A 25,399-nucleotide genomic window follows, 5' to 3' on the forward strand; every position below is an offset into this window, starting at 1 on the left:
CCCCACTCAGTTCTAGAAAACCCACTGAAGGCCTTGGAACCTCAGTCATTTCTGAACAGCTGATGGGAACTCGAAGAGTTCCGGTCAGAGAAGATGCGGGTGCAGAAGCAGATGGAATTCAGCAACAAGCCATTCAGAGGAAACTTTATTTTTTTTTAAGAAGAAAAAAAAAAAGTCCGCCTTTGCTCGAAAAGCAAAACCAACCCGAACACAGAGGAAACTCCCCATAAAAATTTAGATGAAGTTGGAGCCTAAGAATATATGCAAGAGTAATAACATGCTCTGTATTACTGCCAACAACAAAAGAGTTATTGCCAGGCTTCTGTGATAAGAGAAAATTTGATGGTACCTGGACTTTAGAGGTTACTGCCATAATCTGTTGTCAGATAACCATTTGGACGTCAATTGATCATCATGGATAACAATATTTAGGTTGATGTGTTCAAATCTGGAAATTATAGACATAACCATTTATTTTTGATTAGTCCCCCTCTTTTGTATGTAATGATATACTAGCATCATAATTTTGGAAGATATATTAAGACAATATTCTTGAGAACATCATGGTAACCATGTATAAAAAATGATCATGTCAGTGGATGACTCACTTTCTTCAATGGTCTTCCCAACACTGTAGTTTCTTATTGCATCAAAACCCACCACCAACAAAAAACAAGAAAATAAACTGCACACTCTTTCCTTTAAGGCCCCGCAAACAGTGATTCCTCAACCAGGCTTGTTCTCTTCTATCCCCATCACCGCCAGAATAAATCGTTTCCCTCCCTGTTTTCTCTATACACCCCCACATTCTGTCTCATATTAGAGAAAGTTGCTTGCATGCTGTTCTCCCTTGGAGGCAGAAGTTCCTTGAAATCAAGGACTTGATGTGTTCACCCTTGTTCACCATTCCCCTGCCATGAAAGAGACTTAAATGTATCAAGTCTTGGTGCATATTTATTCAATGAGTGAATGATTGGAAGAATGAAGCCTGGGCTGTTTAGACATTTATTCATCTAACTCCTAAGCCCACACAGAAAAGCACATGAAATACATGCACATGATGTCCACACACATGGCTACCCTAGGGAGGACCCTTTTGCTAAAATCCACTTGCAATTCCTGTCTCCTGTTTAATAGAGGTGCAGACAATTTACCAGGCTGAAGTGAATGGAGTCTAGGGTGCATGCAGTTGGACAGACATGTTGCTTAGTTTGTAAGAGAAAGAAAAAGCTAAGTGTTAATAGCGCAAAAAGGGAAGATGCTTCCAGAGCCTTTGGCCTATTTGGAGTGCTGCATCTCACTGGAATATGATGGTGGCGAGTTCACTGGTTCTGGGTTGGGCACTTGGTTTGACACGTAGACAGTTTGGTAGACCACGGTGTCCTGGAAAACACAGGCACGGGAGGTGCTCTGGTGAGAACTAGGCATGCAAGGATGCCTTTACACATTACCGCACTCCAATGTTCCTGGGCAGGAAGGGGAAGCCTGAAGATCCCTCTGGTCTCCACCCTCTTTGGGGCATCTTTCCACCCACTGAGGATCTTTGGACTCACGTAGGACACCAGTTGGCAGCCAAAGTGGGCACACGTGGAGGCAATGCAGAGCTCCAGGAGGCTGAAGACGAGCAGCACGCCAGAAGTAGCTTTGCCAGTGGTCTGGAGTTGTACCTAAATGGGAGGTTATTAGTATTGCCCTGGGAGTCTGAGGCCTGTCTCAAAGTACGTCTTTACAATAGACTGTGGCTATGGCTTTGAGGAAGTCCCCTAACTTTGTCTTTGTGTCATGGAGAAAATGTATCAACAGGTTTTGGTGAGGGGCAAACACTATGGGTGTTCCTCGGGAAAGAATGGTCATGTTTAGGGCAACACCTTGGTACCTTGTTTCAGGCACAGGGGATGAGACCTAAGATGGGGTCTGAGGTCAGACAGTGAGAGAGTGAAACTGTTCTGTGTAGGAAGCACATAGAAATTTGGGAGCATGGACAAGCAGAGGGGAGGAAAGTGAGAGGGTTAGAGGAGAAAGACAGGACCAAGCAACAGGACGGGAGGTGGAGCCTGCAGACAAAGGCATGTGGTACGTGAGGGATGTTTGATCTTCAGTCTTCAGTAGTTGCTTGGGCTCTGATATAAATCTCCACCATCCCTCTGAACCTTTAGAGAAAGTGAGCCAGTGAAACAACCTTCCTGGCTTCTGACAGAGGCATTTTGTGGAGTGAAATAATTGAGGCTGTCTTGATTTTAGGGAAAAAGTCAGTTCAAAGACCCCCAAGCTGAACCCGAGTGTTCACCTGAAAACCAGGAGACATCTAAGCCCTTCCCTACTCTTCTCCAAAAATACTCAGGAAAATGGGGTTTGTTTTTGTATGTGGGGAGAGAGTTAGGATTGAATCCACTTTATTCCTTAAAGAACAAGGAATGAATAATCCCAATAATCATTTAGATCCCAATTATAGGAGAGAATAAATACAGAAGTGAATGTGCCTGACACGTGGTAGGTAACAAGCAAATATTTTTTGACAATGATTTAAAAAATGGCATGCATGACAGCTAGCTGCTCAGAGAATCTGTCCATTTTGGAGAGAACTTTCTTAGCCCTGTCCTTCTCTTCTGTCTAAATTCAGCAAGCATTTATTAAACATGATTTGGTACAAGTAGCTAAGAAAGGATCCTGAGATGCACAATCTGATGAGACAAAAGACAATACAGATACAGATTAGAATTCACCTCAGACATGATAAGAGCTACAAAAGAGTCAACAGATTGCCTGGGGCACTGAGGAGACAGAGATCCCTGCTGAGGACAGGATTTAGAGACAGGGATGTAGGACGGGGTGTCCAGGCAAAGGGAAATGCAGGGTGATGATGTCTTAGTCCAGGAATCACAGAAGCTTAGGGAGGAGAGGTCTTCACAAATGATGCTGGTCCTTTTAAAATGTGTTTTTAACAACCAAATTCTTTATAAATAAAAGTTTCTAATGGGAGAAGGGTTGGGGGATGGGTGAAAACAGTGAAGAGAATGAAAAGTACAAATCTGTGGTTTTGAAAATAGTCAGAAAGAGGAAAATTAAAATACAGCATAGGGAATATAGTCAGTAATATTGTAATAACTATGTGTGGTGTCAAACAAGTACAGGACTGATTGGGTGGTCACCTCATAAGGTGTACAAATGTCTAATCACTATGCTGTGCATCTGAAACTAATATAATGTTGAACGTCAACTGTAATTAAAAAATAAAAAATAAAAAGAAATGTTTCACAAGGGAGAAGGGTTCCTTGAGTAGTTTAAGTGATAGTTATTATCTGGTGAGTCTTCATTCACGCTTGTTGAACCCTTGGAGCTCCCCATCACTTGGCTCATCATTTGCAAAGCTGTGATGAAGTCCAGCCACCCTTGTTCAGATGGGGGGACTGAGGCCAGAGGTGGGGTGGGGGGTGCCCGTTGGGGTAGTTCTGTTTCCAAGAACAATTATTGGCAGGACTGAGATTAGAAGCCGGTTGGTGACAGCTCCACATGGATGCATTGCAATGGTGAAAGCCACAGGACTGCCCGAGACATTGGCTGGCAGGTGCAGCAGAAACAGAGTTGAAGATTTCACCAAGGTTTTGCCCTGAGTGAATGGAAGGATGCAGTTGCCACTAATGGGGAAAAGGACACCTGAGAGAAGGTTTGGGATGAAAAATCTGGAGATCAGAATTGGGTATGTTAATTTCAAGATTGTCTGGTGAGGGAACAACTGAATTCAAGAGACTGAAGTCTGGGAGACAGGTGTGGGGAGTCATTGTCATAGAGAAAGTGTTTCAGGTCACCAGACAGCATGAGATCGGCAAGTCTGTGAGTAGGGAGAGAAACAGAAGAAGACTGAGGACTGAGCCAGAGGAACTGGAAAAGAGAAGTAACAGCAGAGAGACAGAAGAGAACGACAGTTCTCTGGGTGGAGGAACACCAGCTGGAGGGCCTGGAAGCCACTGGAGGGCCTGGAGGTCTCCAAAGAGGAGGAATGATTGGGGACTTTGAGCAGAGGAGGCTTGTGGAGAAGTGAGGCTGAACATATGGTTAGAGTTGGTTCAAGAAAGGTTATAAGAAAAGAGAATTGGAGACAGGGAGGCAGACAATTCTTTTAAGGATTTTTTTCTGCAGACATACATACTTGGACACAGACATACATAGGGTGGTAACTGTAGTAACTGAAAGGTAATTTGTTTTTGAAGATGAAGGAAAGAGAAGGGTGTGTAGATGCTGAGGAAAAGCTCTAGCAAAGGTGGGAAATGGATGTAGAAGCGGGGGGAGACAAGGGAGAGGGGAGAAGCACTAGCAGTGATAGTCTTGAGTAGGCAGGGAGGACAGGGCTGTAGTGCAGGGAGAGTCATTGAGTTTCATGGGACTCATTGGTAGCTGCACTTTCTAATCCAGTAGCCAAGAGTCCCCTGAGGACTTGAGATGTGATGTAAATGCAAAACACACACTGGGGTTCAAAGACGTGGTCCCCAAAATACAATATATTGAATTAATAATTTTTTACGCATATTACATATAGAAATGAGATTTTTGGATCCATTGGGTTAAATCAATGTTATTAAAATTAACTTCACCTGTTCCTTTTTTTCATTTTATAGTTGAGAACTTGATAATTTACCATCACATACATTGCTTACATTATATTTCTGTTGGATAGCACTGGCCTAGAACCTGAGACGACTCATTCATTTATGCATTTTCTACGTCTGTTTTCACACAGGCTTGAGTAGTTGCTACAGAAGAGACCAGATGGCCAGCAATGCCTTAAATATTCACTCTCTAGCTCTGTATAGAAGATCTTTGTGGACAACTTTGTCCGTAGTAATGGGCAAGAAGGTGACCCTGTGGGTAGAGATGCAGGTTGGTGGGTACCTGAGTGTTATGTGTAGAACTGTATTTAATTCTCCCTACAGTGTCTGAAGGTAGGTGCTGCTTTATAAACATAGAAACTAATACTAAGAAAAGTCACATGCTTAGAGTAACACAGGAATAAAACTCCAGGTTAGGAACTTTAGACTCTTTTCTGATTCTGGCAGCACCTCTGTTTGCTGTAGTGCCTGGTGAAGAGGCTTGGTGGTCAGTGCCTTTCCAGAGATTTTCTAAACACAGCTGAGCTGGACCCAGGGGAGCATTGAGCAAGAGAAATACTCACCAATTCCAAACTGGGGTTGAGATAAAGTGGGTTGATACAGATATCTGCGACAAAGAGACAGATTCCCACCACAGAAAAGATCGCACTGAGGATGTTCACGCCCAAGCTGCCCTTCAGCTGAAGAAGACACAGAGGGTCAGGGTGGGAGAGGAAAACAATTGTAGCTGAGATGAACAGAGTCTCAGTAAGTGTTTCTTAATGTCAATTCCAGGAACCCTAGTTCTGCAGCAAGTGAAGAGGTGTTCTGTGCAAAAAAGTTTGTGGGTAAATGGAAACTGAGAAAACCTGAATCAAACAAAGTTAAGCAGGTTTGATGTGCAAAACTTCTCAGAGCCTTTAATGAAAATTATTTATTTCCCAGAGATAGGACTACTAGAGATTTTTTTTGTCCTAAATGTACCTAACAATCTCCATAAAGTTTTTTAATGGGGTACTCCATAAAGTACCCCAAAGATAACATTTGAAAAACACTGAGCCACTTATCCCTTGGGAGATATGCAGAAGATTCAGCCCCAGAATCTTGACATGTGACAGGTTCTGAGGCTTCGCAAATGTGGGCCAAGGGTAGAAATGCAAGGCCAAAAATGAGCTTCCTTTTGGAGATTTTCAAATCGATCTTATGTGGTGTGGGACCTGGACACCCTGGGGCCCCTTGCCCTAGATAAGCTGCTGTGAGAGAAACAAAGGAACTTTCTTGGTCCATTGCTAGGGGACCACAAGGCCTTGTCCATGTTGATTGACAGAGCTTGGTTGGTTGGATTCCAGGGAAGCTGCTGCCTGAGCCTGCCCTGGCTTCCCTGTAAAAGTGTCTGGAGGTTGGCTCTGTGCACTGCAGGCAGTCTCAGTGCCCTGCTCTGCTGGAGGGGAGTCCATGTGCCCCAGGAAGCTTTTTGCCTCCTCCTGTAAGATTCTCTTTGGAGAGTTACTCTCTGTGTCTCCACACCCTGACACCTCAGCAAAGATGTCTGTATTTCCCTTCCTTCCTCCAAATCTTCTAGACTCTTTCCCACTGGTGAGTTGGCCAGGTTGGTGGGGTCCTGTATGTGAATATGAGTGAGCATGCATGTTGGTGCCCTGTGTCTGGTTATAAGTAGGTGCATGGATGGAGGAGGGAGTGTGTGTTAGCTTCTTTCCTTTGTTGTGTGTCCCTGATATAGGTCCACAGCTGGGAGAGCCTGTCTCAGGATGTGACTTACCAGGCAAGGATAATTTGGCTGCTCCTCTGATGCCACTGAGAGGGATCCTGAAATGATGAACTGGCACAAAAGAGGGAGTTTAGAGAGGAGTCAGTGGTCTGGTCCCCCCCTTCAGGCTCCAGGGATTGTTGTCACACACATCATTCTCTCACACATGCTAGGTTCCTGTGCTGGGTCCTCTAGCTCAACACGGGGAAAAATGAAGGAGTGAATGAATGAACTCTTTTGCACCAGATGACAGGGCAGTGAAGTGGGATACCTATACATTCTAGGATATAGCAGAGCTAGTTTGAAATTCCAGCATGAATTCACGTGATGTTAGTCAAGTTACCAGTTTCTCTAAGTGGTAATTTTCTTATTTACAAAATGAGAAAAACTGTATGTCTACCTCCTAAGTGTCATTGTCATGAGATAATTTGTCTCTTGAGTCTGGCATTTGTTATATCTCGCCCTTGCCCTGTATATCTGAGTGTACATAGTAGACACTCAGAAAGTTTCTTCTTTCCTTATCTTTTATTTCTCCTCATGCACGACTCTTGGTCTTCCTCAAAATTCAGCCAGGTCTGGGGGCTCTTGTTGGGAGAGGGAATGGTTTCCCCAACATCTGTCATTGTCTGTCTATAATTTGATGAGTTACTTTTGGTTACTGAGAAGTATATTGCATCTCTATGGTGCTGAACATCAAAAATGAGACCGGTGGGGTACGTTGTGTGCAGGTACTTCAGCACTCATGCTCTGCAGGCACAGTGGCTGATGGGTTGCTCTGCTGTCACTAATGGTCTGAGAGGACATTGGCTAGTGTTTAATGAAAGGTTTGCTGAGTCCTACATGAAGTGCTTCCAACCTTGCCTTATTTAGTTGCACAATGGCCCATCAAGCACTATTACTATTTCCATTTTATAGAAGGGTGGGCTGAGGCTTGGAGATTTCAAGTAACCCATCTGACACCATCCAGCAAGTAGCAGATATGGGAATCAAATCCAGGTAGTTGACTCCAGATCTCATGATCTTAACCCTCATCCTACACTCCTTCCCCTTCAGAGTAGATGCATGAGCCATGTAAGGGGAATGGGTGTTCACAATGAAAACTTGCTATGGCTGCCTGGCCTTCTAACAGGAATGCCAATTTTCCTGTAAGTGAATAGTAAAGCTCAATCTTACATTTCCGTGTTTGTGGAGACTTGATGGGGAATGAAGGAAACAGAAGGCTGGACTTGTGATGTTCCTGCTGGTCCCTTTGAGGAAGCCAAGGAGATAGGTCTCGGTTTGTAGGAAGACATTAATGATCTTGAGGAAATAGAAAGATAGGCTTGGACCCAAGAAGGCAACAAAGAAAACTCCTAGCAGAACAAGGGAAAGGGGGTGTCATGAGGGCTGATGGGTTCTCAGCAGCAGCCTGGTGGAAGTAGAGATGGCCACCAAGTCATCTGAGATACTGAGGCCCTTAAGAATATGAGATATGACAGACTGTAATGTTCAATAGCAAATACTCTGTGGCTGTGTGCTATCTTCTCCCTGACCTCAAGCCCCACTCAGTCTGCTATGCAGATACAGGTTCTTGTGGAGGCATCTGGGCTGAGTTCCCACTCTGGGTCTGTGTAGAACTGAGAGGGGACTTCAGCCTCAGAGGTGAGAAATGAATGGGGAAAAGAGAGAGCCAGCACCAGACAAAGTGCTCACAACAACATAAGTCCTGCTGTTTTACAGATGCTGTATGTGCAGGAGGGTGACAAATGACTCCAGGCTTTTTTATGAAAGAAGGTGACTTGCCTGCTGCCCAGGTCAGTCTGGAGTTGTGCTATTTGTGAGAAAAGTTTCATTGAGTCACAAATAAGTGACTCACACAGATAAGTGTGATTGAGGAGACAGACTGTGTTACAGCAGGGAGGTAAAGGAGATGGGTGGTGGGAGGGAGGAGATGGAGGGACTGTGAGTGGCTGTGTGTGTGCAGGAGGGAGGACACTGAGGAGATTGTAAGCGAATTATAAAGTCAAGACCCTGGAGAAGGGAAAGGACCTGAGGTTCTTCACCTTTTAAGGGTTAGTGATTACCCTGAAAGTATGATGAAAACTATGGACCTTTCAAGAAACAGATAACCATGTAATGTACAAAATATATTTTCAAAAGTGGGACTCTGAGGCCACCTGTCGACTCCAGGTTGAGTCCCTTTTTATTAATGACTCTTCTGTGGCTGGGCATCCATTCTCAACAAGTGGTGGAAATGTTTTCTCCTGGAGCTCAGGCTGTGGGCCTGCACTGATCAACACTTCAGTAAAATTCCCAATATGTCGTTGTTTGTGTGAATCAGGAAAGATGTCACCTCTGGGCTGATGATCCAGAAGAAGGTTTCCTGACTTCTGAGGTGGGCTAATGAGGAAAGGTGCCCAGTCTGGGTCCATGGAGCCTTGAAGGGCTGTCATTTAGAATTTTGAGCTGAATTACATGCCATCAAAAGTCATCTTTTGAACCCCCACACCCCAGAATGTCACTGTATAGATGGTTCCAGATGCACAATGGTTGGACTTATGATATTGTTGACTTTACAATGATGTGAAAGTGATATGCCTTCAGTAGAAACTGTTCTTTACATTCTGAGTACCCATCTTTTCCTGGGTGAGCAGAATGTGGTGAGATAGTCTTTCATGATGCTGGGCAGTGGCAGCGAGCACAGCTCCCTGTCAGGAGAATGATCACAAGGATGAACAGCCCACAGTTTGTAGGGCAGTACTGATGCATTTTTGACTTAGGATGTCCTTAATTGATGACAAATTTATTGGGACATAACCCCATCATAACTGAGGAGCACCTGTATTTGAAGGTCAGACCTTTAAAGAGTTGATGAACATTAAATGAGGTCACATGGCCAGGATCTAATCTGACTCCTGTTTTTACAAGAAGACACACTTGAGCATAGCCACACAGACCATGTGAAGACACAGGGAGGAAGATGACCCTTTACAAGCCAAGGAGAGAGGCATCAGAAGAAACTACCCTGCTGACACCTCAATCTAGGACTTCTAGCCTCCAGAACTGTGAGATAATAAATGTCTGCTGTGGAGCCTCCCAGTCTGTGGTATTGGTTCTGGCTGTGAAGCAGACTAATGTTCTTAGTGAACAAGACCTGAGCTGGGTTCACAGCCCACATGCTCTCTTGGCTGGAAAGGTCCTGCAGCAAAGCACACAGCTTGACAAGGTGGCCCTGAGTGTGTTGGCAGTTTCAGGAACTCACTTGCAGGGTGACTCTCATTACTTACCGAGATACCACCCCAGAAGGGATAGCCTCCAACAAATGAGACAGGTAGAGTCTTCGGGGACATGGTCCCCAGGATGCTGCCAAGGCAGCCCAATCAGGATCTGGAGGGCCTGTCAGGGGAACCACAAACTGAGACCTTTGTTTCTGTGGTGGATTCTTTCCTGCCAACCACCCTCCCTGGCCTCCTTTGTATTTTAATGCACTTTTTGTTGGTCAAAAAAGTAATATGAAAAATGTAAAAATGAAATGAAAACTACCCATAATTTCTCTCCAGAAAGATAACAACTACTTACATTTTGGTGCATAACCTTCCATTAACTTTTCAGACACCTGCACTGATAATTCAAAATGGCTCTGGAACAGGTGGCACAGAGATACTGGGCAGGTCAGATTGTTTCTATGTTTTCATACTATACACAGCACTGTGATGCACACCTTTGTAGATAAGTGTCTCTTCTCATCCCATTGGATATTGGGATATCCAATATTTTTGGATATTGTTTTGAATATCGCAAAACAGTATCTGGGACATTGTGTTGTTGGAATTTTGCCCACCTCTCCCTGATCAAATTAATATAGTGAAGTTCTAGTCTCCAGCGCCTCAGAATGAGACCTCACTTAGACATAGCATTGCTTCAAACATAGTTAGGTAATATGAGGTGTGCTGGAACAGGGTAGCTCCTGATCCTCTAGGACTGCTACCCTTTTAAAGGAATGCCATGTGAAGAGACACACAAGCACACAGGAGAATGCCAAGGTGGGAGTTATGCTGCCTTAGGCCAAGAACACTGGAATTTTGGAGACTGGCCAGGGAAGGTCTTCCCCTTGAGTCTTCAGAGGGAGCACGGCCCCATAGAGAACGTGATTACAAGCTTCTGGTCCCCAGACTGTGAGGCAGTAAATTTCTGTTTTTCTAAGCCATTCCATTTGTAGCAGCAGTTTTAGGAAACTACTATAAATTCCTGCTGAAATGGTATAAGTACATATATGTATATGTGTATATACTATAAAAATGGCAGTGAATACAAATATATTATTTTCATACATTTACAGAGATGGTGGTAAATTATATGCAATGTCTGCCTCTAATTTTTTTTTATTAATGATATAGCTTGGAGGTATGTCCATCTTTTTATGCAAGGAGCTTTTTTTTTAGTATCTCCACAACATTTGACTTTTTGAATGTACAATATATTGATTTAACCAATATTATAGTGAAGGGTATTTAGGTTTTTCCCATTCTTTTTCTATCAAAAGCTATGTCTGCAACAAAGAACCTCATGCATGCCATATTTTTTATGTTCACAGGGATATCTACAGGAATAAATGTCAGAAATGGAACTGCTGGGTATTTTGAAATTTGGCAGGTATAGATGGCCCTTCAAATGGGTTGTATTGGTTGACATTCCCAGGAGCAGTATATGAGGGTGAAGCTAGAAACTGAAACAGGGCAGGCTGGACCAGAAACCATGCACATCATTATTTAAGTAAATAGTGAAACGGGCTCCGCCTGTCTTAGGACAGCCTTTTAGGGGGAGAATCAGAGTGAGCTCTTACATTGTTGCCATTGGGCAAAGATTGCACTCAAGCACATGGGCTTTGGACTCCCCCTTGTGGCTTGCTGCACCCTCTGTCTTCCAGAGACCACACGATCAACATGGATTCAGGGGAACAGGAAAACCCTTTTAATTTTCTGCTTCTTTGTTGCTTTTCTTTCTCTTCTCTAAAATCCCTAACCTAGAAAATATGAGGCATCACACTGAGGTCCTGGTGATGCTCCACTGCTGAGCTTCCTAATACACCTGAGCTTGGCAAGGCTGGGTCAGCTCCAGCTCCACTTGCAGGATTTTCCGTTTGTGTATTTCCAACCGTTCTCTCTCCCCTGACTCCAGCAATGTGGTCCCCAGCCTGTGGTGTGACTTCTCACTTACCCCTAAGGTTTTGCCCTCTTTGAAGATTCTCTGGGCTGGTGGTGCACTCTCAGGTGTCTGCAAGCCAGGTTGGTTCCCAGGACTTAGGTTGACTTGGGGCTGGTTGTGTGGATACAGGGTCACCTGAGTCGTGCTTCCCGGGATTGCAGAATGTGCATTGTGGGGTGCTGCCATAAACGCAGTATTGGCCATGGGTTCTGCTGAAGTCATTGAATTCATGCTGCTAAAAAATAAATGCAATTGAACCATCCTTCACATGTGCCATGATGTTTACATTGACAAAGAACTTTGTCTTCATTAACTCAGTTGAGCACTGCAGTCCTTTAAAGGGAGACAACAAAGGGCCTGTAGACAGGACCCCTGAATGTCAACATGCCTTCAGAGAGTTAAAAGTCAAACTAAGGAGTACACCCTCCTTAGCCATGCCTAATTTAGAAAAACCATTTACCCTATAGTAGCAGAAAAATAGGAAATGGCACTTGGAGTTCTCACCCATATATTAGAACTGACTGTAAGGCCAGTAACTTACTTCTCAGAACAATTAAATCCTCTAGCAGCTGGCTGGTGGCTCTGTTTCATTAATTTTTTTTCAAAAATAACATAGCACATAATTTATAAAATAACATATTTTAATATTCTCAAGTGAAATACAGTATTTAGTAGATGGTTACAGAGATTTGATGTCTATGTTTCAACCCAGCTCCTTGGAGAAACATTACATGTTGTAAGAATCATTTTCATTTTATAGAAAATTTATCTCCCATGTACTGTTGGGCCATAAGTTGTCTATTACATCCCAGAGGGAGAAAGATGAGTGGACTAGATCCTGCAGTTTAACTATAAGAGGACATTATACATTTTAATAGAAGAAAAAAATTCATCAAAAGCTAAGTAGATAAATTAAGGATTCCATCATAAGTCTTGGGATATAGATTGTGCATTTGTTTGTCTGTTTTCTAGTTTTTTTTATTCTTGACACTATTACAGATGCTCCCCATTTTGCCCCCCTCATTTGCTCATCTGTCCACCCAGCTCCTGCCACGCCCTTCCTTGGCCTTCACCACACTGGTGCCTCTGTCTATGGGCTATGCATATGTGTTCTTTGGCTAATCTCCTTGCCCTCTTTTATCCAGTTCCCCACTCCCTCCCCCTGAGATTGTTTACAAGCTTTAGCAGCCACTGCTCTTTTAGTGAGAGAGGCCAATAAGCTTACCCTAGGGCACCATCAGAGGTTCAACACCCCATCAAGTACACACAGTGTTAGAAATCAAGGGACTTCAGTGCCTCATGGTGGTGGGAAGGCTACATAGATATTGTAACAGGAATTAAAAACCTGATACAACTCTGATAAACCCAGTTTGTTACTGTAACCTGATTTTTTTCTCTCAAAACTAGAGCTTATGTGTTAAAGATTTTTATTAAGTACACTTTACAGGAACCAGCAGTTTCAGTTCCTGTGTAAACCTCAGCAGCGGCCTGACTTCAGGACCCCAGGAATTCAGCTAATAAGAAACCAGATGGCCAATTCAAGGATGCTGACCACAAGGACCCACACTGAGGCTTACAAGATGTCCTGCATGTTCACAGCCCCCTCCCCTGTTTTCTTTGCTCTGTTTTCCCTCCCAATAAAACCCCTGCCTGCACAGAGATGTATAGACGGGCTTTGGGGCAAGTCCCCTATCTTCTCAGGGGGCAGGCACTTGATTAAACTCTTTCCCTGGATGTCAGTGGTACCCTTAGGTGTCATAAAAATGAGAGGTGCACCTAAAGAAAAAATTGCAAGTAAGACCCTCTGAATCCACCTAATGGCATGTGTTTTCTCAGTTCTGATCTCCTAATAGATAACATCCAGTTGTTATCCTACATCATCAATGCAGGACAGGCACAAAAGGCATTACAAGAGTATGGAAACAAAATTCCACCTGCCCTCAATAAAGAGTCCCAACACAAACAGGTTAAACCGGGGGACACGGCCCATTGAAAAACCTGGAGGGACCACCATCCTGAGTCCCAGCAACAACCCAAGTGGAAGGGTCCACATCAAGGCCTGCTAGCACTCTGTCTTTAGCAAGCTCATAAAATCAGCCAGTTGGGTTCATTTATCTCAAATTAAACCTGTTTCTTGTGAGTCCACACAGGAACCACAATCTGAGACCCATTCTTGTGAACCCATCAGAGACCTCAAGGTCCTCTTCAGGAAACAAGACCTGGTACAAGTAAATAACATAATAGAAAGACCATAATATAATGGTCTTTCATATATTTTGACATGCTTTCTACTATCCTGTTAGTATACCCAGCCTCTTAACCCAGGAAAGAACATTTTCTGTAAACTGCACTCAAATTATTCAGATTTTAACTAAAAATGTTTATCCTTCCTGCTCTCATATCTGCACTGTACTAAAGACTCCTATGAATACTGTGGGGACTAATATACTGGTAAACTTTTCCAATATTATTGTTGCTGAAAATCAACTTCTTAATTGCTGGCTCTGCCATTAACAACCAATCCGAAGAGCACTCCTGCCTCAGGGTCAACCTACAACTTTCAACTTATATCTAGCTCTGCCATTAGGGTTCCTCAGAAATTTTTAAAAAGCTAGTCCTTTTTAAATAAACCTCTCTCCAGTTCCCTATGGCTTTTCTTCTACCAACCACACCCTGGTCATTAATCAGACTAATAACCAGTTGATATTAAGGCTCTCATGCAAGACCCTTACAGAACCCTGCTGTCATTGTGGTACATCTAACGAATGTGTCACTGAACTTGAACTAGATGGTTCTGTCCTGACTTTGATATTTCCAAATACTGTTTTCTGACCATCATTTTTGTACCTTTTGTCTGACACACTAGTGTCCACTAGACTACGGGGTCAAATTAGATGTCTGGAAAACTAATTCTCAAAATGACCTTAAGAACAGCTGCTGTTATTACTGAGAAAAAAAATAATATTAAGTGGAAACTCATTTACCAAGTATTCAGAGCACATAAAACCACACAGGACCAAGGGAATGCCTCCTGAAAGGAGGAACCCTTTCCATGACTGCATAGAAAACACCTGCTGGGGATTACAAAGCCAATATTCAAAAATCAAAGGCACTTTTTTACACCAACAATGAAGTATCAGAAACAGAAATCAGGAAAGAATCCCATTTGATAAAACAACAAGAGAAATAAAGTACTTAGCAATAAACCAAACCACAGAGATAAAAGACCTGTAGTCAGAAAACTGCACAACACTGAAGAAAGAAATTAAGAAAGACACAAACAAATGGAAGCATATACCATGTTCTTGGATTGGAAGAATTAACAGCATCAAAATGTTCATACTACCCAAAGCAATCTATAGATTCAGTTTAATCCTTATTAAAATACCAATGACATATTTCACAGATATAGAACAAACACTACAAAAATTTATTTGGAACTATAGATGACCCCAAATAGCTGCAGCAATTTAGAAAAAGAAGAACAAAGTAGGAGTGATCACAATGCCTGACATCAAATATGTTACAAGGCCATCATAATCAAAAGAGTCTGGTACAGGCATAAGAACAGACATATAGGTCAACGGAACAAAATAGAGAGTTCAAAAATAAACCCAAGTTTCTATGGTCAATTAATATTTGAAACAAGAGGAAGAAGCATACAAAGGAGTAGAAATAGCCTGCTGAACAAATGGCATTGGGAGATCTGGACAGAAAAAAAAAAAGAAACTCTACCACCTACTTACACTATACACAAAAATAAACTCAAGATGGATAAAAGGCTTAAATATAAGTCATGATGCCATAAAAATTCTAGAGGAAAACATAGGCAGAAAAGTCTCAGATATTTCATGCAGCAATATTTTCACTGATATGTCCCCTAGAGCAACAGACATAAAGGAAAGAATAAACAAATGGGACTTCATTAAAATAAAAAGCTTCTGCACAGCTAAGGAAAACATCAGAAAAATGAAAAGGAAACCAATCCTATGGGAAAATATATTTTTAATTATACCTTGGAGAAGGGTTTGATCTCCAAAATATATAAAGAACCCTCACAACTCCACTCCAGGAAGACAAACAACCCAAATAACTAAGGGGGGTGGAAATGGGAGGGAGGTGGGGAGCAAGGGGCGGGGGAGGCTGTGATGGGAAAAATAGACAAAAAAACTGTACTTGAAAAATAACTAAATAAAATAATAATAAAAAAAGAAATGGTGAAAGAACCTGAACAGACATTCCTCCAAAGAGAACACACAAAGGACCCAGAGACATATGAAAGGATGCTCAGCATCACTAGCCATCAGAGAGATGCAAATTAAAAACACAATGAGATACCACTCCATACTGGTCAGAATGGCCATCATAAACAAATCAACAAACAACAAATGCTGGTGAGGTTGTGGAGAAAAGGGAACCCTAGTATACTCTTGATGGGAATGCAGACTGGTGCAGCCACTGGGGAAAGCACTATGGAATTTCCTCAGAACACTAGAAATGGAATTGCCTTTTGACCTGGCAATTCCACTGCTGGAATTCTACCCTAAGAGTCCCAACAGACCAACTCAAAAAACCCTATGCACCCCAATGTTCATAGCAGCATTATTTATAATAGCTAAGTGCTGAAAGCAACCTAAGTTCCCATCAGTAAATGAACGGATCAAAATACTGTGGTACATTTACATAATGGAATACCATGCAGCAGAAAGAAAGAAGGAACTCCTACCTGTTGGGACAGCATGGATGGATGTAGAGAGCATTGTGCTAAGTGAAATAAGCCAGGTGTTGAAAGACAAATACCATATGATCTCACTTATAAGTGGAATGTAATCAACAAAACAAAGAAGCAAGCAAGATATAACTAGAAATATTGAAATAAAGAACAAAATGAGAGTAATCAGAGGGGAGAGGGAGAGGAATAATAGAGGAAAATAGAGGAAGGGCCATCAAGGAACATGTATAAAGGATACTTACACAAAGCCAAAGAGGGTATGTTCAAGGGTGGGAAATAGAAATGGGTGGGGCTGGGGGGTATTTGGGGAGGAAGATGGAGAGAACTCTACTTGAACAACAATAAAGACACATTAAAAATTTAACACACATTATAGCTAGCCAAACAAAAGTACTAGCCATGGCCTCCAAAACGTACAGCAGTCTCTAGATTCTGTTGCTAATGTTGTACTAGATAACAAAGTAACCCTTGGCTACTCACTAGCATAGGAGGTATGTGTGCAGTCATAAAGAAAACCTGCTGCATTAACTCTTCACGTCAAGTGGAAGAAACTATATTAAAAAATCTATAACCAAGCCACATCAGCTCATGACTTTGGAAAGGGGAGACCCCTTTTGCAAGCTTAATCTGGGAGGCTATTACCTTTTTTTTTTTACTCACCCTTGATTCCCTAGGTATAGATCTCCTCCTCAACTTTGGGCCATGCCTTTTTAACCTTCTTGTCAAAATTGTTACCTCTTAAATACCTCAATTCCATGTGAAGGCAATGACTCTGTGGGGATTCCTGCATATCCCTACTTTAGAAGAATCAGCCAATGGCCTCTGTGTTCTGGACTCAGATCCCATTTCCTCATCTCCCTTACAGCAGGCAGGGAGAGGCATCTCTACCCTACATAGGCAGGGACAACAGCCCTTGTCAGCAGAAAGCCGTTACTGAAGACATGCCCTTCTATCTCAACACCCTGCCAAGACTTCATAAATGGAAGAGTCTGAAGAAGAAATAAGGCAGAATAGTAAGAAGTTAGAAAAATTTCTAATGCTGTGGATGGGAAAACTGAGATGAGATAATTAAGGCCAAACTACTTGACCAATGTACAACCAGCTAGTGACTCACAAAACCTCATCTCCCTAACCTCACTGGAGAACAAATGGTATATACCTCTCCTCTTTGACCCACGAGTAAATAGCTTAAATCAACCTGGTGAGAGATAGAGGACAGAAACCCTGTTAATGGCATCTTTGCCAGCCAAACCCTAAGATGGTGGAAGTAAGGGCAACAAATAACAAAAAACTGATTACTGGCCAAAATTGAGACATAGGTAGATACACTTTGCCTCCTCTCACAACCAAAAGAAGGACAACAATGAATTTAAAAACAAAAAATAACTAGAACTGCCAGAATATCGAACTGTGTGGAAATCTGAAGACCATAGAGTTCAAAAAACATTCATCCAGGCAGGTATGAGGTGCAGAGATGGGCAGTGGGGGTGGAAAGTACTCATGGCAAGGCGGCAGCTGGAGGCCCAGGGCCTGCAGTTTGGTCGCTGGCAGAGCAGGCTGTCTCACCTTTGCATGCAAATAAACTCGAAGGAACAACTGGGGAGTGAGACAGACTATGCAACCCAGGGTCCAGCATGGGGAAATAAATCCTCAAAACCTCTGACTGAAAAGACCTGTGGATGGTGTGGCAGTGGGAGAAACTCCCAGCCCCACAAGAGAGTTTCTTGGAGAGACCCACAGGGTCCTAGAATGTACACAAAACCACCCACCTGGGAATCAGCACCAGAAGAGCCCACTTTGCTTGTAGGTAGCAGAGGAAGTGACTGAAAGTAGAAATGACTGAAGGCTGAGAATGGAACAAGTGGCATAGTTCCCTCTGTGACCCCTCCCCCACATACAGAGCCACGAAGCATGGATGTGAATTGCCCTGCCCTGGCAAATACCTAAGGCTCCACCCCTTTGCTAAGTAACAGGTGCACTGAGACAAAAAAAAATATGGTCCAAATAAAAGAACAGATCAAAGCTCCAGATAAAAACACAAGTAAGCAATAAAGAAAAAGCCAATGTATCAGATGCAGAATTTGAAACACTGGTGATCGTGATGCTCACAGAAGTGGTTGAGTATGCTTGCATAATAGAGGAAAAAGTGAAGACTCTGGAGAGTGAAATAAAGGGAAATGAACAGGAACCATCAGTAACAGGAAGGAAATAGGAACTCACATCAATGGTTTGGACCAGAAAGAAGAAATAAACATTCAACCAGAACAGAATGAAAAAACAAGAATTCAAAAAAATGAAGAGAGGCTTAGGAACCTCTGGGACAACTTGAAAAATTCCAACATCTGAATCATAGGGGTGCCAGGAGAAGAGGAAGAACAAGAAATCAAAAACTTATTTAAAAACATAATGAAGGAGAACTTCCCTAATCTGGCAAAAGAAATAGACTTCTAGCAAGTCCAGGAAGCTCAGAGTCCCAAAGAAGTTGGACCCAAGGAGGCACACACCAAGGCACATCAGAATTACATTACCCAAGATTAAAGATAATGAGAGACTCTTTAAAACAGCAAGAGAAAGGGAGACAGTTATGTAGAAAGGAGTGCCCATAAGACTATAAGCTGATTTCTCCAAAGAAACCCTGCAGGCAAGAAGGGGCTGGAAAGAAGTTCTTGAAGTCATGAAAGGCAAGGACCTACATCCAAGATTACTCTATCCAGCAAAGCTTTCATTTAGAACGGCTGGGCAGATAAAAGGCTTCCTAGATAAGGTCAACAAGTTAAAGGTGTTCATTATCACCAAACCCTTATTGTATCAAATGTTAAAGAGACTTATCTAAAAAAAAAACAAAGACAAAAACTATGAACAGTATAATGACAACAAACTCACAACTGTCAACAACTAAACCTAAAAAAAAAAAAGAAAATGAACTAAGCAAAAAACTAAAACAGGAACAGATTCACAGAAATGGAGATCACATGGAGGTTTGTGGGCAAGGAGGAAGGGGGAGATTTGGGGAAAAGGTACAGGAAATAAGAAGCATGAATAGTAGGTAGAAAATAGACAGGGGGAGGTTAAAAATAGTATGGGAAATGCAGAAGCCAAAGAACTTATATATATGGCCCCTGGACATGAATTAAGATGGGGGAATGCTGGTAGGAGGGAGGTACAGGGCAAAGGGGAACAAAGGGGAGAAAAAAATGGGACAATTGTAAAGCATAATCAATAAAATGTGTTTTAAAAAGCCACCTGATTAGAGCCAGAGAGATCCAACATAAGTAAACCAGTAAAATAGATCAAAGAATAATCCCAAACTCCCCTATATGCTCATTTTCATGCATCAGAATGTTAAAAATATACTGCTGAAAACCTCCCCTAAGATTGTCACCTGCAGAAGAGAGATAAAAACCCTCAAGACAAAAAATACCAGTGGAAGTTCACTCTAGAGGATGCCCACGGTCCTTCTCTAGCATGGCCTTTCCACTTTCTTCCTCCTAAACTCTAAGGGTCCCCAGGAGACTTGCAACTAGAGAAGCACCAGGTAGCAGCAGCTCATCCTTGGCTTATACCCTGAGCCTGTCCCCAAGGCCCCCCTTTTGTCTGACTTTCCAATGAGCTAACATCAACCCTGCCTTGGCTCACTTCTGTCACTGTGACTTTTACCTCTCAGTGAGTTCACACAGCCCAGTGTGGCTCACTTCTTTTCTATAACATTTCTAGGGAGTCAAAGCAGAGCCTCACCTAGGTTCTCTGTTGCTGCTTCTCTCACCCTAAATCTTTCATTTGTTTCACTGTCCTCAGGGTTAATGAATGTACTCTCAAAATCTGTTTGACCTGTTATATGAAATCTTTCCTATACAGGGTCAAGAAAATACACACTATAGCTGGCCTGAGGCACACCCAGTCTGTGTCCACTCCCCATCCTGTGACATTATTATAAACCTCATTTTTCAGAAAAATCATACCAGCATCCCTGATTTAACCAAAGGACCCATCAGATCAAGTATACTCACATAGTTCAGCCTGCAGCTCAGTCTCCCTTGCTACTTTTCCCCAGTGCTTTGTTGTGGGCAACTTGTTTTTCCTGAAGAATAAGCACCCTGGGCTCACCCTACTGTGTATTCATGGGAGGTGTGTTTAGAAAGATCAGAAAAAAAAAAAAACCTCCTTCCAATGATAGCGGAGCTAACCAGCTGTGTAAACTTGAGATTTCTCACCCACATTTCCTTTTTGTAATTGGCAAGAAAACAATTAAATGCAACTCAATTGGGTAAGCATTTACTGCTATTTGTGTGCAGGAGAAAGAGTAGTATTTGGTGGGATTTCATAGAAATGAACTTGGCATTCAGGGGTGTTGTGCACAGCTGTGTGTAAGATAACAGACACCTCAGCAGAGAAATAGGAGCCCATTCAGGAACACATACTTTATAGTCTTTCTTCTCTCATGTATCAGTTTCTTATTCTCTCACAGTGTCCAAATTCATAGGTCAGTGTCTGTTTTTGAGGAAATCCAAAATAAGATACCTACTGCCTTAGTTTAAAAAAAAAAACAGCAACTGCCAGAGGGATTCTTAAGATGGTGGCACAGCAGATGGGAGTGGAATCTATTTCCAGCTGCACATGGGTGAAACACCTAGCCTATCTACTGAGGAACAGAGTGAACAGCCAACAGTACCCCAGCATATATGAAGATAGGAGACCAAAGATTGTAAAGGACATTGAAAAAAAGATGGCAAGGAGAGTGCTTCAGGACAACAAGGTCCCTGGGTTCATTGTGGGGACCAGGGCGGCTGCAGCCCCAGGCCTGGTGCCTGCAGGGTCTGCCACAGGGTTCTTGGGAGGAAGTCGGTCAATGACTCCCTCCCTGGCCAAACAAGGTTTGAGCAGCACCGGGAGAGACCTGGTTGCTTGAAGTTGTAGGGAGAGGAATAAGGACTAAGTGGCAAACACACAGGGGCTGTGAGCACCCACGGAGTCTGTGGACGCTGGCTGGGGAGAGTTGAGAGTTGGGCCATGATGAGCCCTGACCCGGATAGTCCCCTGTCTGGTTGGAGAATTGGGCTGTGTGTAAGAAGCCCTTGTATGGAGCGGCAGGCTTCAGCAGGAGAGATTTCTCAAAAAGAAAAAGTGAAAAAAGAGGCACTCGGTGGCTGTTTGGGGAATTCTGCAGCGGCTACTCCAGCCTCCTCCCCACCCAACCCTGCAGCATCCCCGAGGTGGCGTGGCAGGCACCGAGGCCCTGTGCACACTCCTGTAGCCCTGGGAAGAGTGTGCACTGGAACCGGAGGGACTGGAGGCTGCTGGTGAACTGGGCTGGAGGCTGACGAAGTGCTGATCAGGAAGGGAGAAAAGCAAAACCAATCCCCCCTCAGCCTGCTGCAGCCAGGAAGACCAGCAAAACTGGCTTGGCCCGTTTGAAGCCAGCAGGAGGCTTTTTTTTTTAAGTAATTAAAAAAAATATTTTCTAACTCCTTCTTCCTCTCTTTCCTTCTTTCTTGTCTTATTCTTTCTTCCTTTCTTCCCCTTTTAATCTCTTCTTCCTTCCTTTTTTACAAAAATTCCTACAAGTGAGACAAAAAAACCCCTGGAACTGTGAAAAGACCAGAGTTGAACCCAAAGAGGGGGAATCCCAAACTTGAGGACAGTGAGACAAATTTCACTTTGCTGCTATGGAGAACTTGCAAGTTATTGCATATTTGTATTATTATTTTTTATTATTCTTACATCTTTTATTTTATTAGTATTTTTTAATTTCTTTTCTTTCTATTTAGTCTTCTTCACTTGGCTGGTTAAATTCCATTGTCTGACTGGTTTCCCTTGTTCTCTCTATCATAGTGTATTGTTAATTAGTTGTCTTTCACTTCACTTGTGTTCCATTAGCACACTACTATAGGTTCTATACTTCCTATTCTGGTTATCCAGATATCATAGAGTCTGTCACATGATTATTGTTTCAATTTTATTGTAAATATTAGCTGTTCCATACAATTGTAAATACTACATACAAAGCACCCCTCCCAGATCTTAACCCATTTCACGGTTTCCTGAACTCTATTACTGTTGTGGTTAACTCTATTCTCTCACACAGTACATCTATTTTTCTATCCTTTAGTTTCACTTTACCTCATAATCTGACCTCCAACAACCTCACTGCTTTCTAGATCCAACTCGAAATCCTCCCCCGCCTCTCCCAACCAACAAGAGTCTTATCTTCTTTCCACCCTTTCTAAAAAGTGGCTAGTTGGGCAAAATATCACGGTTAATGCTCTACATATCCAAAGGATCTCCTATCTCTTCTCTATGGGCTGGTACTGTAAATATCATAGAATGCACTCTTGTTGTCTTAAACCACTTTGCCTTTCTCCTCCAAGTGATCACAAAAAAGAGCTGGTGGAAGCTATGAACACCAGGATATCTGCTGGAAGAGGAAACCCACCAACAAAGGAACAACCAACAGATAACAACAGAAGGTAAAGGAAGGAGTGGAAGCCACACTAACGCAACCCAGGACCTATCTGGAAATAAAACTAAATAGTGGATAAATTACCCAGAACAAACAACTGAACAAGAGCAAGAGATAATCCTCAAAACCTTGTATACATGGAAGAACCAGCTTCAACACAACCTGCCCACACCTGCACGACAGAATATGAGGTGGTGGACAGAGTGACCCTCAGTTAACCAGCTGGTGGAAAGGACCCGCCAAAGAAAGACCCAACAACAATCAAAACCCAAAGACCACACAGAGCCAACATAAATGACAGTCCAAGACCACTGAGTTAGGGAGATCAAGGAGATAGCACCACTGAATATCACAGGTATTCTACCATAGAAGTTCACACCATAAGCCCAGGGAATCAGAACAAATCAATTTAAGAAGCAGAGGCTAACAAAAAGAGTCTCACAAACAATGGGAAGACAAGGAAACAATCCCCAAATGAAAGGAAAGGAAGAAATCTCAGAAAGAATGCTAAATGAAATAGAGACAAGTCAACTATCAGATATTGAGTTCAAAGCAATGGTTATAAGGAAGCTCAATGAGCTCACAGAGAATTACCAAAAACTACAGGAAATTACAATGAACTCACTGCAAACTATGTTGATATTAAAAAGGAAATAGAAACTATCAAAAGGGGCTAAGAGGAAATGAAGAATACAATTTCTGAAGAACACAGTAGAAGGAATCAAAAGCAGGATTGATGAAACAGAGGATTGGATCAGCAAGCTGGAGGATGGGGTAGAAAAAAACACCCAGAATTAGCAAGACAAGAAAAAGAGGCTCAGAAAGAATGAAGAGGAGTTAAGGGAAATGCAGGAAAACATGAACTGTAATAATATCCATATAATAGGGATACCAGAAGGAGAAGAAAACTTGTTTGAAAAAGTAATGATGGAAAACTTCCTTAATTTGATGAGAGAAAAAGTCACACAAATCTAGGAGACACAGTCCCAATCAAGAGAAACCCAAAGAGGTCCACTTCAAGACACATCATGATTAAAATGGCAAAATTCTAAGGTAAAGAGAGAATCTTAAAGATAGCAAGGGAAAAACAGGAAGTAATATACAAGGGAGCCCTGATAAAACCAGAAGCTGACTTGTCAATGAAAATGCTCCAAGCCAGAAGGGAATGGCAAGAAATATCCCAAATAATGAGAACCAGAGGCCTGCAACCAAGACTACTTTATCCAGCAAGGCTCTCAATTAAAATGGAAGGGCAAATAAGGAGCTTCCCAGACAAAAGCAGCCTCAAAGAATATACCTTCTTCAAACCATCTCTGCAGGAGATGCTAAAGCATTTGCTTTAAGAACAGGAAGAAAAACAGTGAAAAAGAGGAACACAGGTATGAAAATGGCAATGGATAAGTACCTGTCAATAATAACAGTAAATGTAAATCGATTAAATGCCCCAATCAAAAGACACAGAATATTGGAATGGATAAGAAAACATGACCCACACATATGCTGCCTACAGGAGACCTACCTCAGAACAAAAGACCTACACAGGCTGAAAGTGAAGGGCTGGAAACAAATATTCCAAGCAAATAGGCAGGGAAAAAAAAGCTGGGGTAGCAATACTCATATCAGACAAAATAGACTTCAAAAACAGAACCATAAAGAGAGACCCAGAAAATTACTTCATAATACTCAAGGGAAGAAACCACCAAGAAGACATAAACATTGTAAACATATATGTACCCAACATAGGAGCACCCAAATACATAAAGAAAATCTTGGAGAGCTTCAAGAAAGATACTGACAGCAACACAATTATAGTAGGGGATTTTAACACCCCCCTGTCAAAAATGGACAGATTTTCCAAACAAAATATCAACAAAGATATTGTGGCACTGAACAATGCCTTAGAAGAAATGGACTTAACTGATATATGTATAGAGGCCTTCATCCCAAAGAAGCTAAATACACACGGAACATTTCCAAAGATAGACCACATGATAGGACACAAAACAAGCCTCAACAAATTCAGGAGAATTGAAATCATACCAAGCATTTTCTCCAACCGCAAGGGACTGAAACTAGAAACCAACCTCAAGGGAAAAAACCCAAAACACTCATAATTATGGAGATTGAATAGCATGCTATTAAACAATAAATGGGTCAAGAATGAGATTAGGGAAGAAATCAAAAAGTTTCTGGAAGCAAACAAAAATGAACTTACAACAATCCAAAACTTATGGGACACAGTGAAGGCAGTCTTGAGAGGGAAGTTTATAGCAATACACGCCTACCTAAAAAAGATAGAAACATTTCAAATAAACAACTTAACTCTATACCTACAAGAATTTGAGGAACAACAACAAAGACAAACCAGAGCAAGTAGAAGGAAGGAAATAACTAAGATCAGAGCAGAATTGAATGACACAGAGACTAAAACCACAATTCTAAGGATCAATGAATCCAGGAGCTGGTTCTTTGGAAAGATAAACAAAATCAACAAGCCTTTAAGCAGACTTATCAAGAAAAAAAGAGAGAGGACCCAAATAAACACAGTCAGAAAGAAAAGAAAAGAAATTACAACTAACACCACATAAATACAAAGGATTGTAAAAAATTATTATGAAGAACTACATGCCAAGAAATTTGAAAACCTAAATGAAATGGACACATTTCTAGAAAAA

The 25,399-nt window shown here is 42.1% G+C and overlaps 1 protein-coding gene across 1 annotated transcript; it reads right to left on the reverse strand.

The window, feature by feature from the left end:
- Window positions 1-936: 936 nt before the first annotated feature.
- LOC128626545 (membrane-spanning 4-domains subfamily A member 8-like) lies at window positions 937-18,091 on the reverse strand. The gene is given in 8 exon segments (XM_053659263.1): window positions 937-1,383; window positions 1,554-1,667; window positions 5,168-5,284; window positions 6,364-6,423; window positions 9,618-9,702; window positions 9,704-9,726; window positions 11,548-11,770; window positions 18,037-18,091. Coding segments are annotated over 7 exon segments (723 nt in total). The 5' UTR covers window positions 11,767-11,770; window positions 18,037-18,091; the 3' UTR covers window positions 937-1,278.
- Between the last annotated feature and the right edge of the window lie 7,308 nt (window positions 18,092-25,399).

Source organism: Artibeus jamaicensis, unplaced genomic scaffold (assembly GCF_021234435.1).
Source record: "Artibeus jamaicensis isolate MK-2021 breed Jamaican fruit bat unplaced genomic scaffold, CSHL_Jam_final scaffold_614, whole genome shotgun sequence".
NCBI lineage: Eukaryota > Metazoa > Chordata > Mammalia > Chiroptera > Phyllostomidae > Artibeus > Artibeus jamaicensis.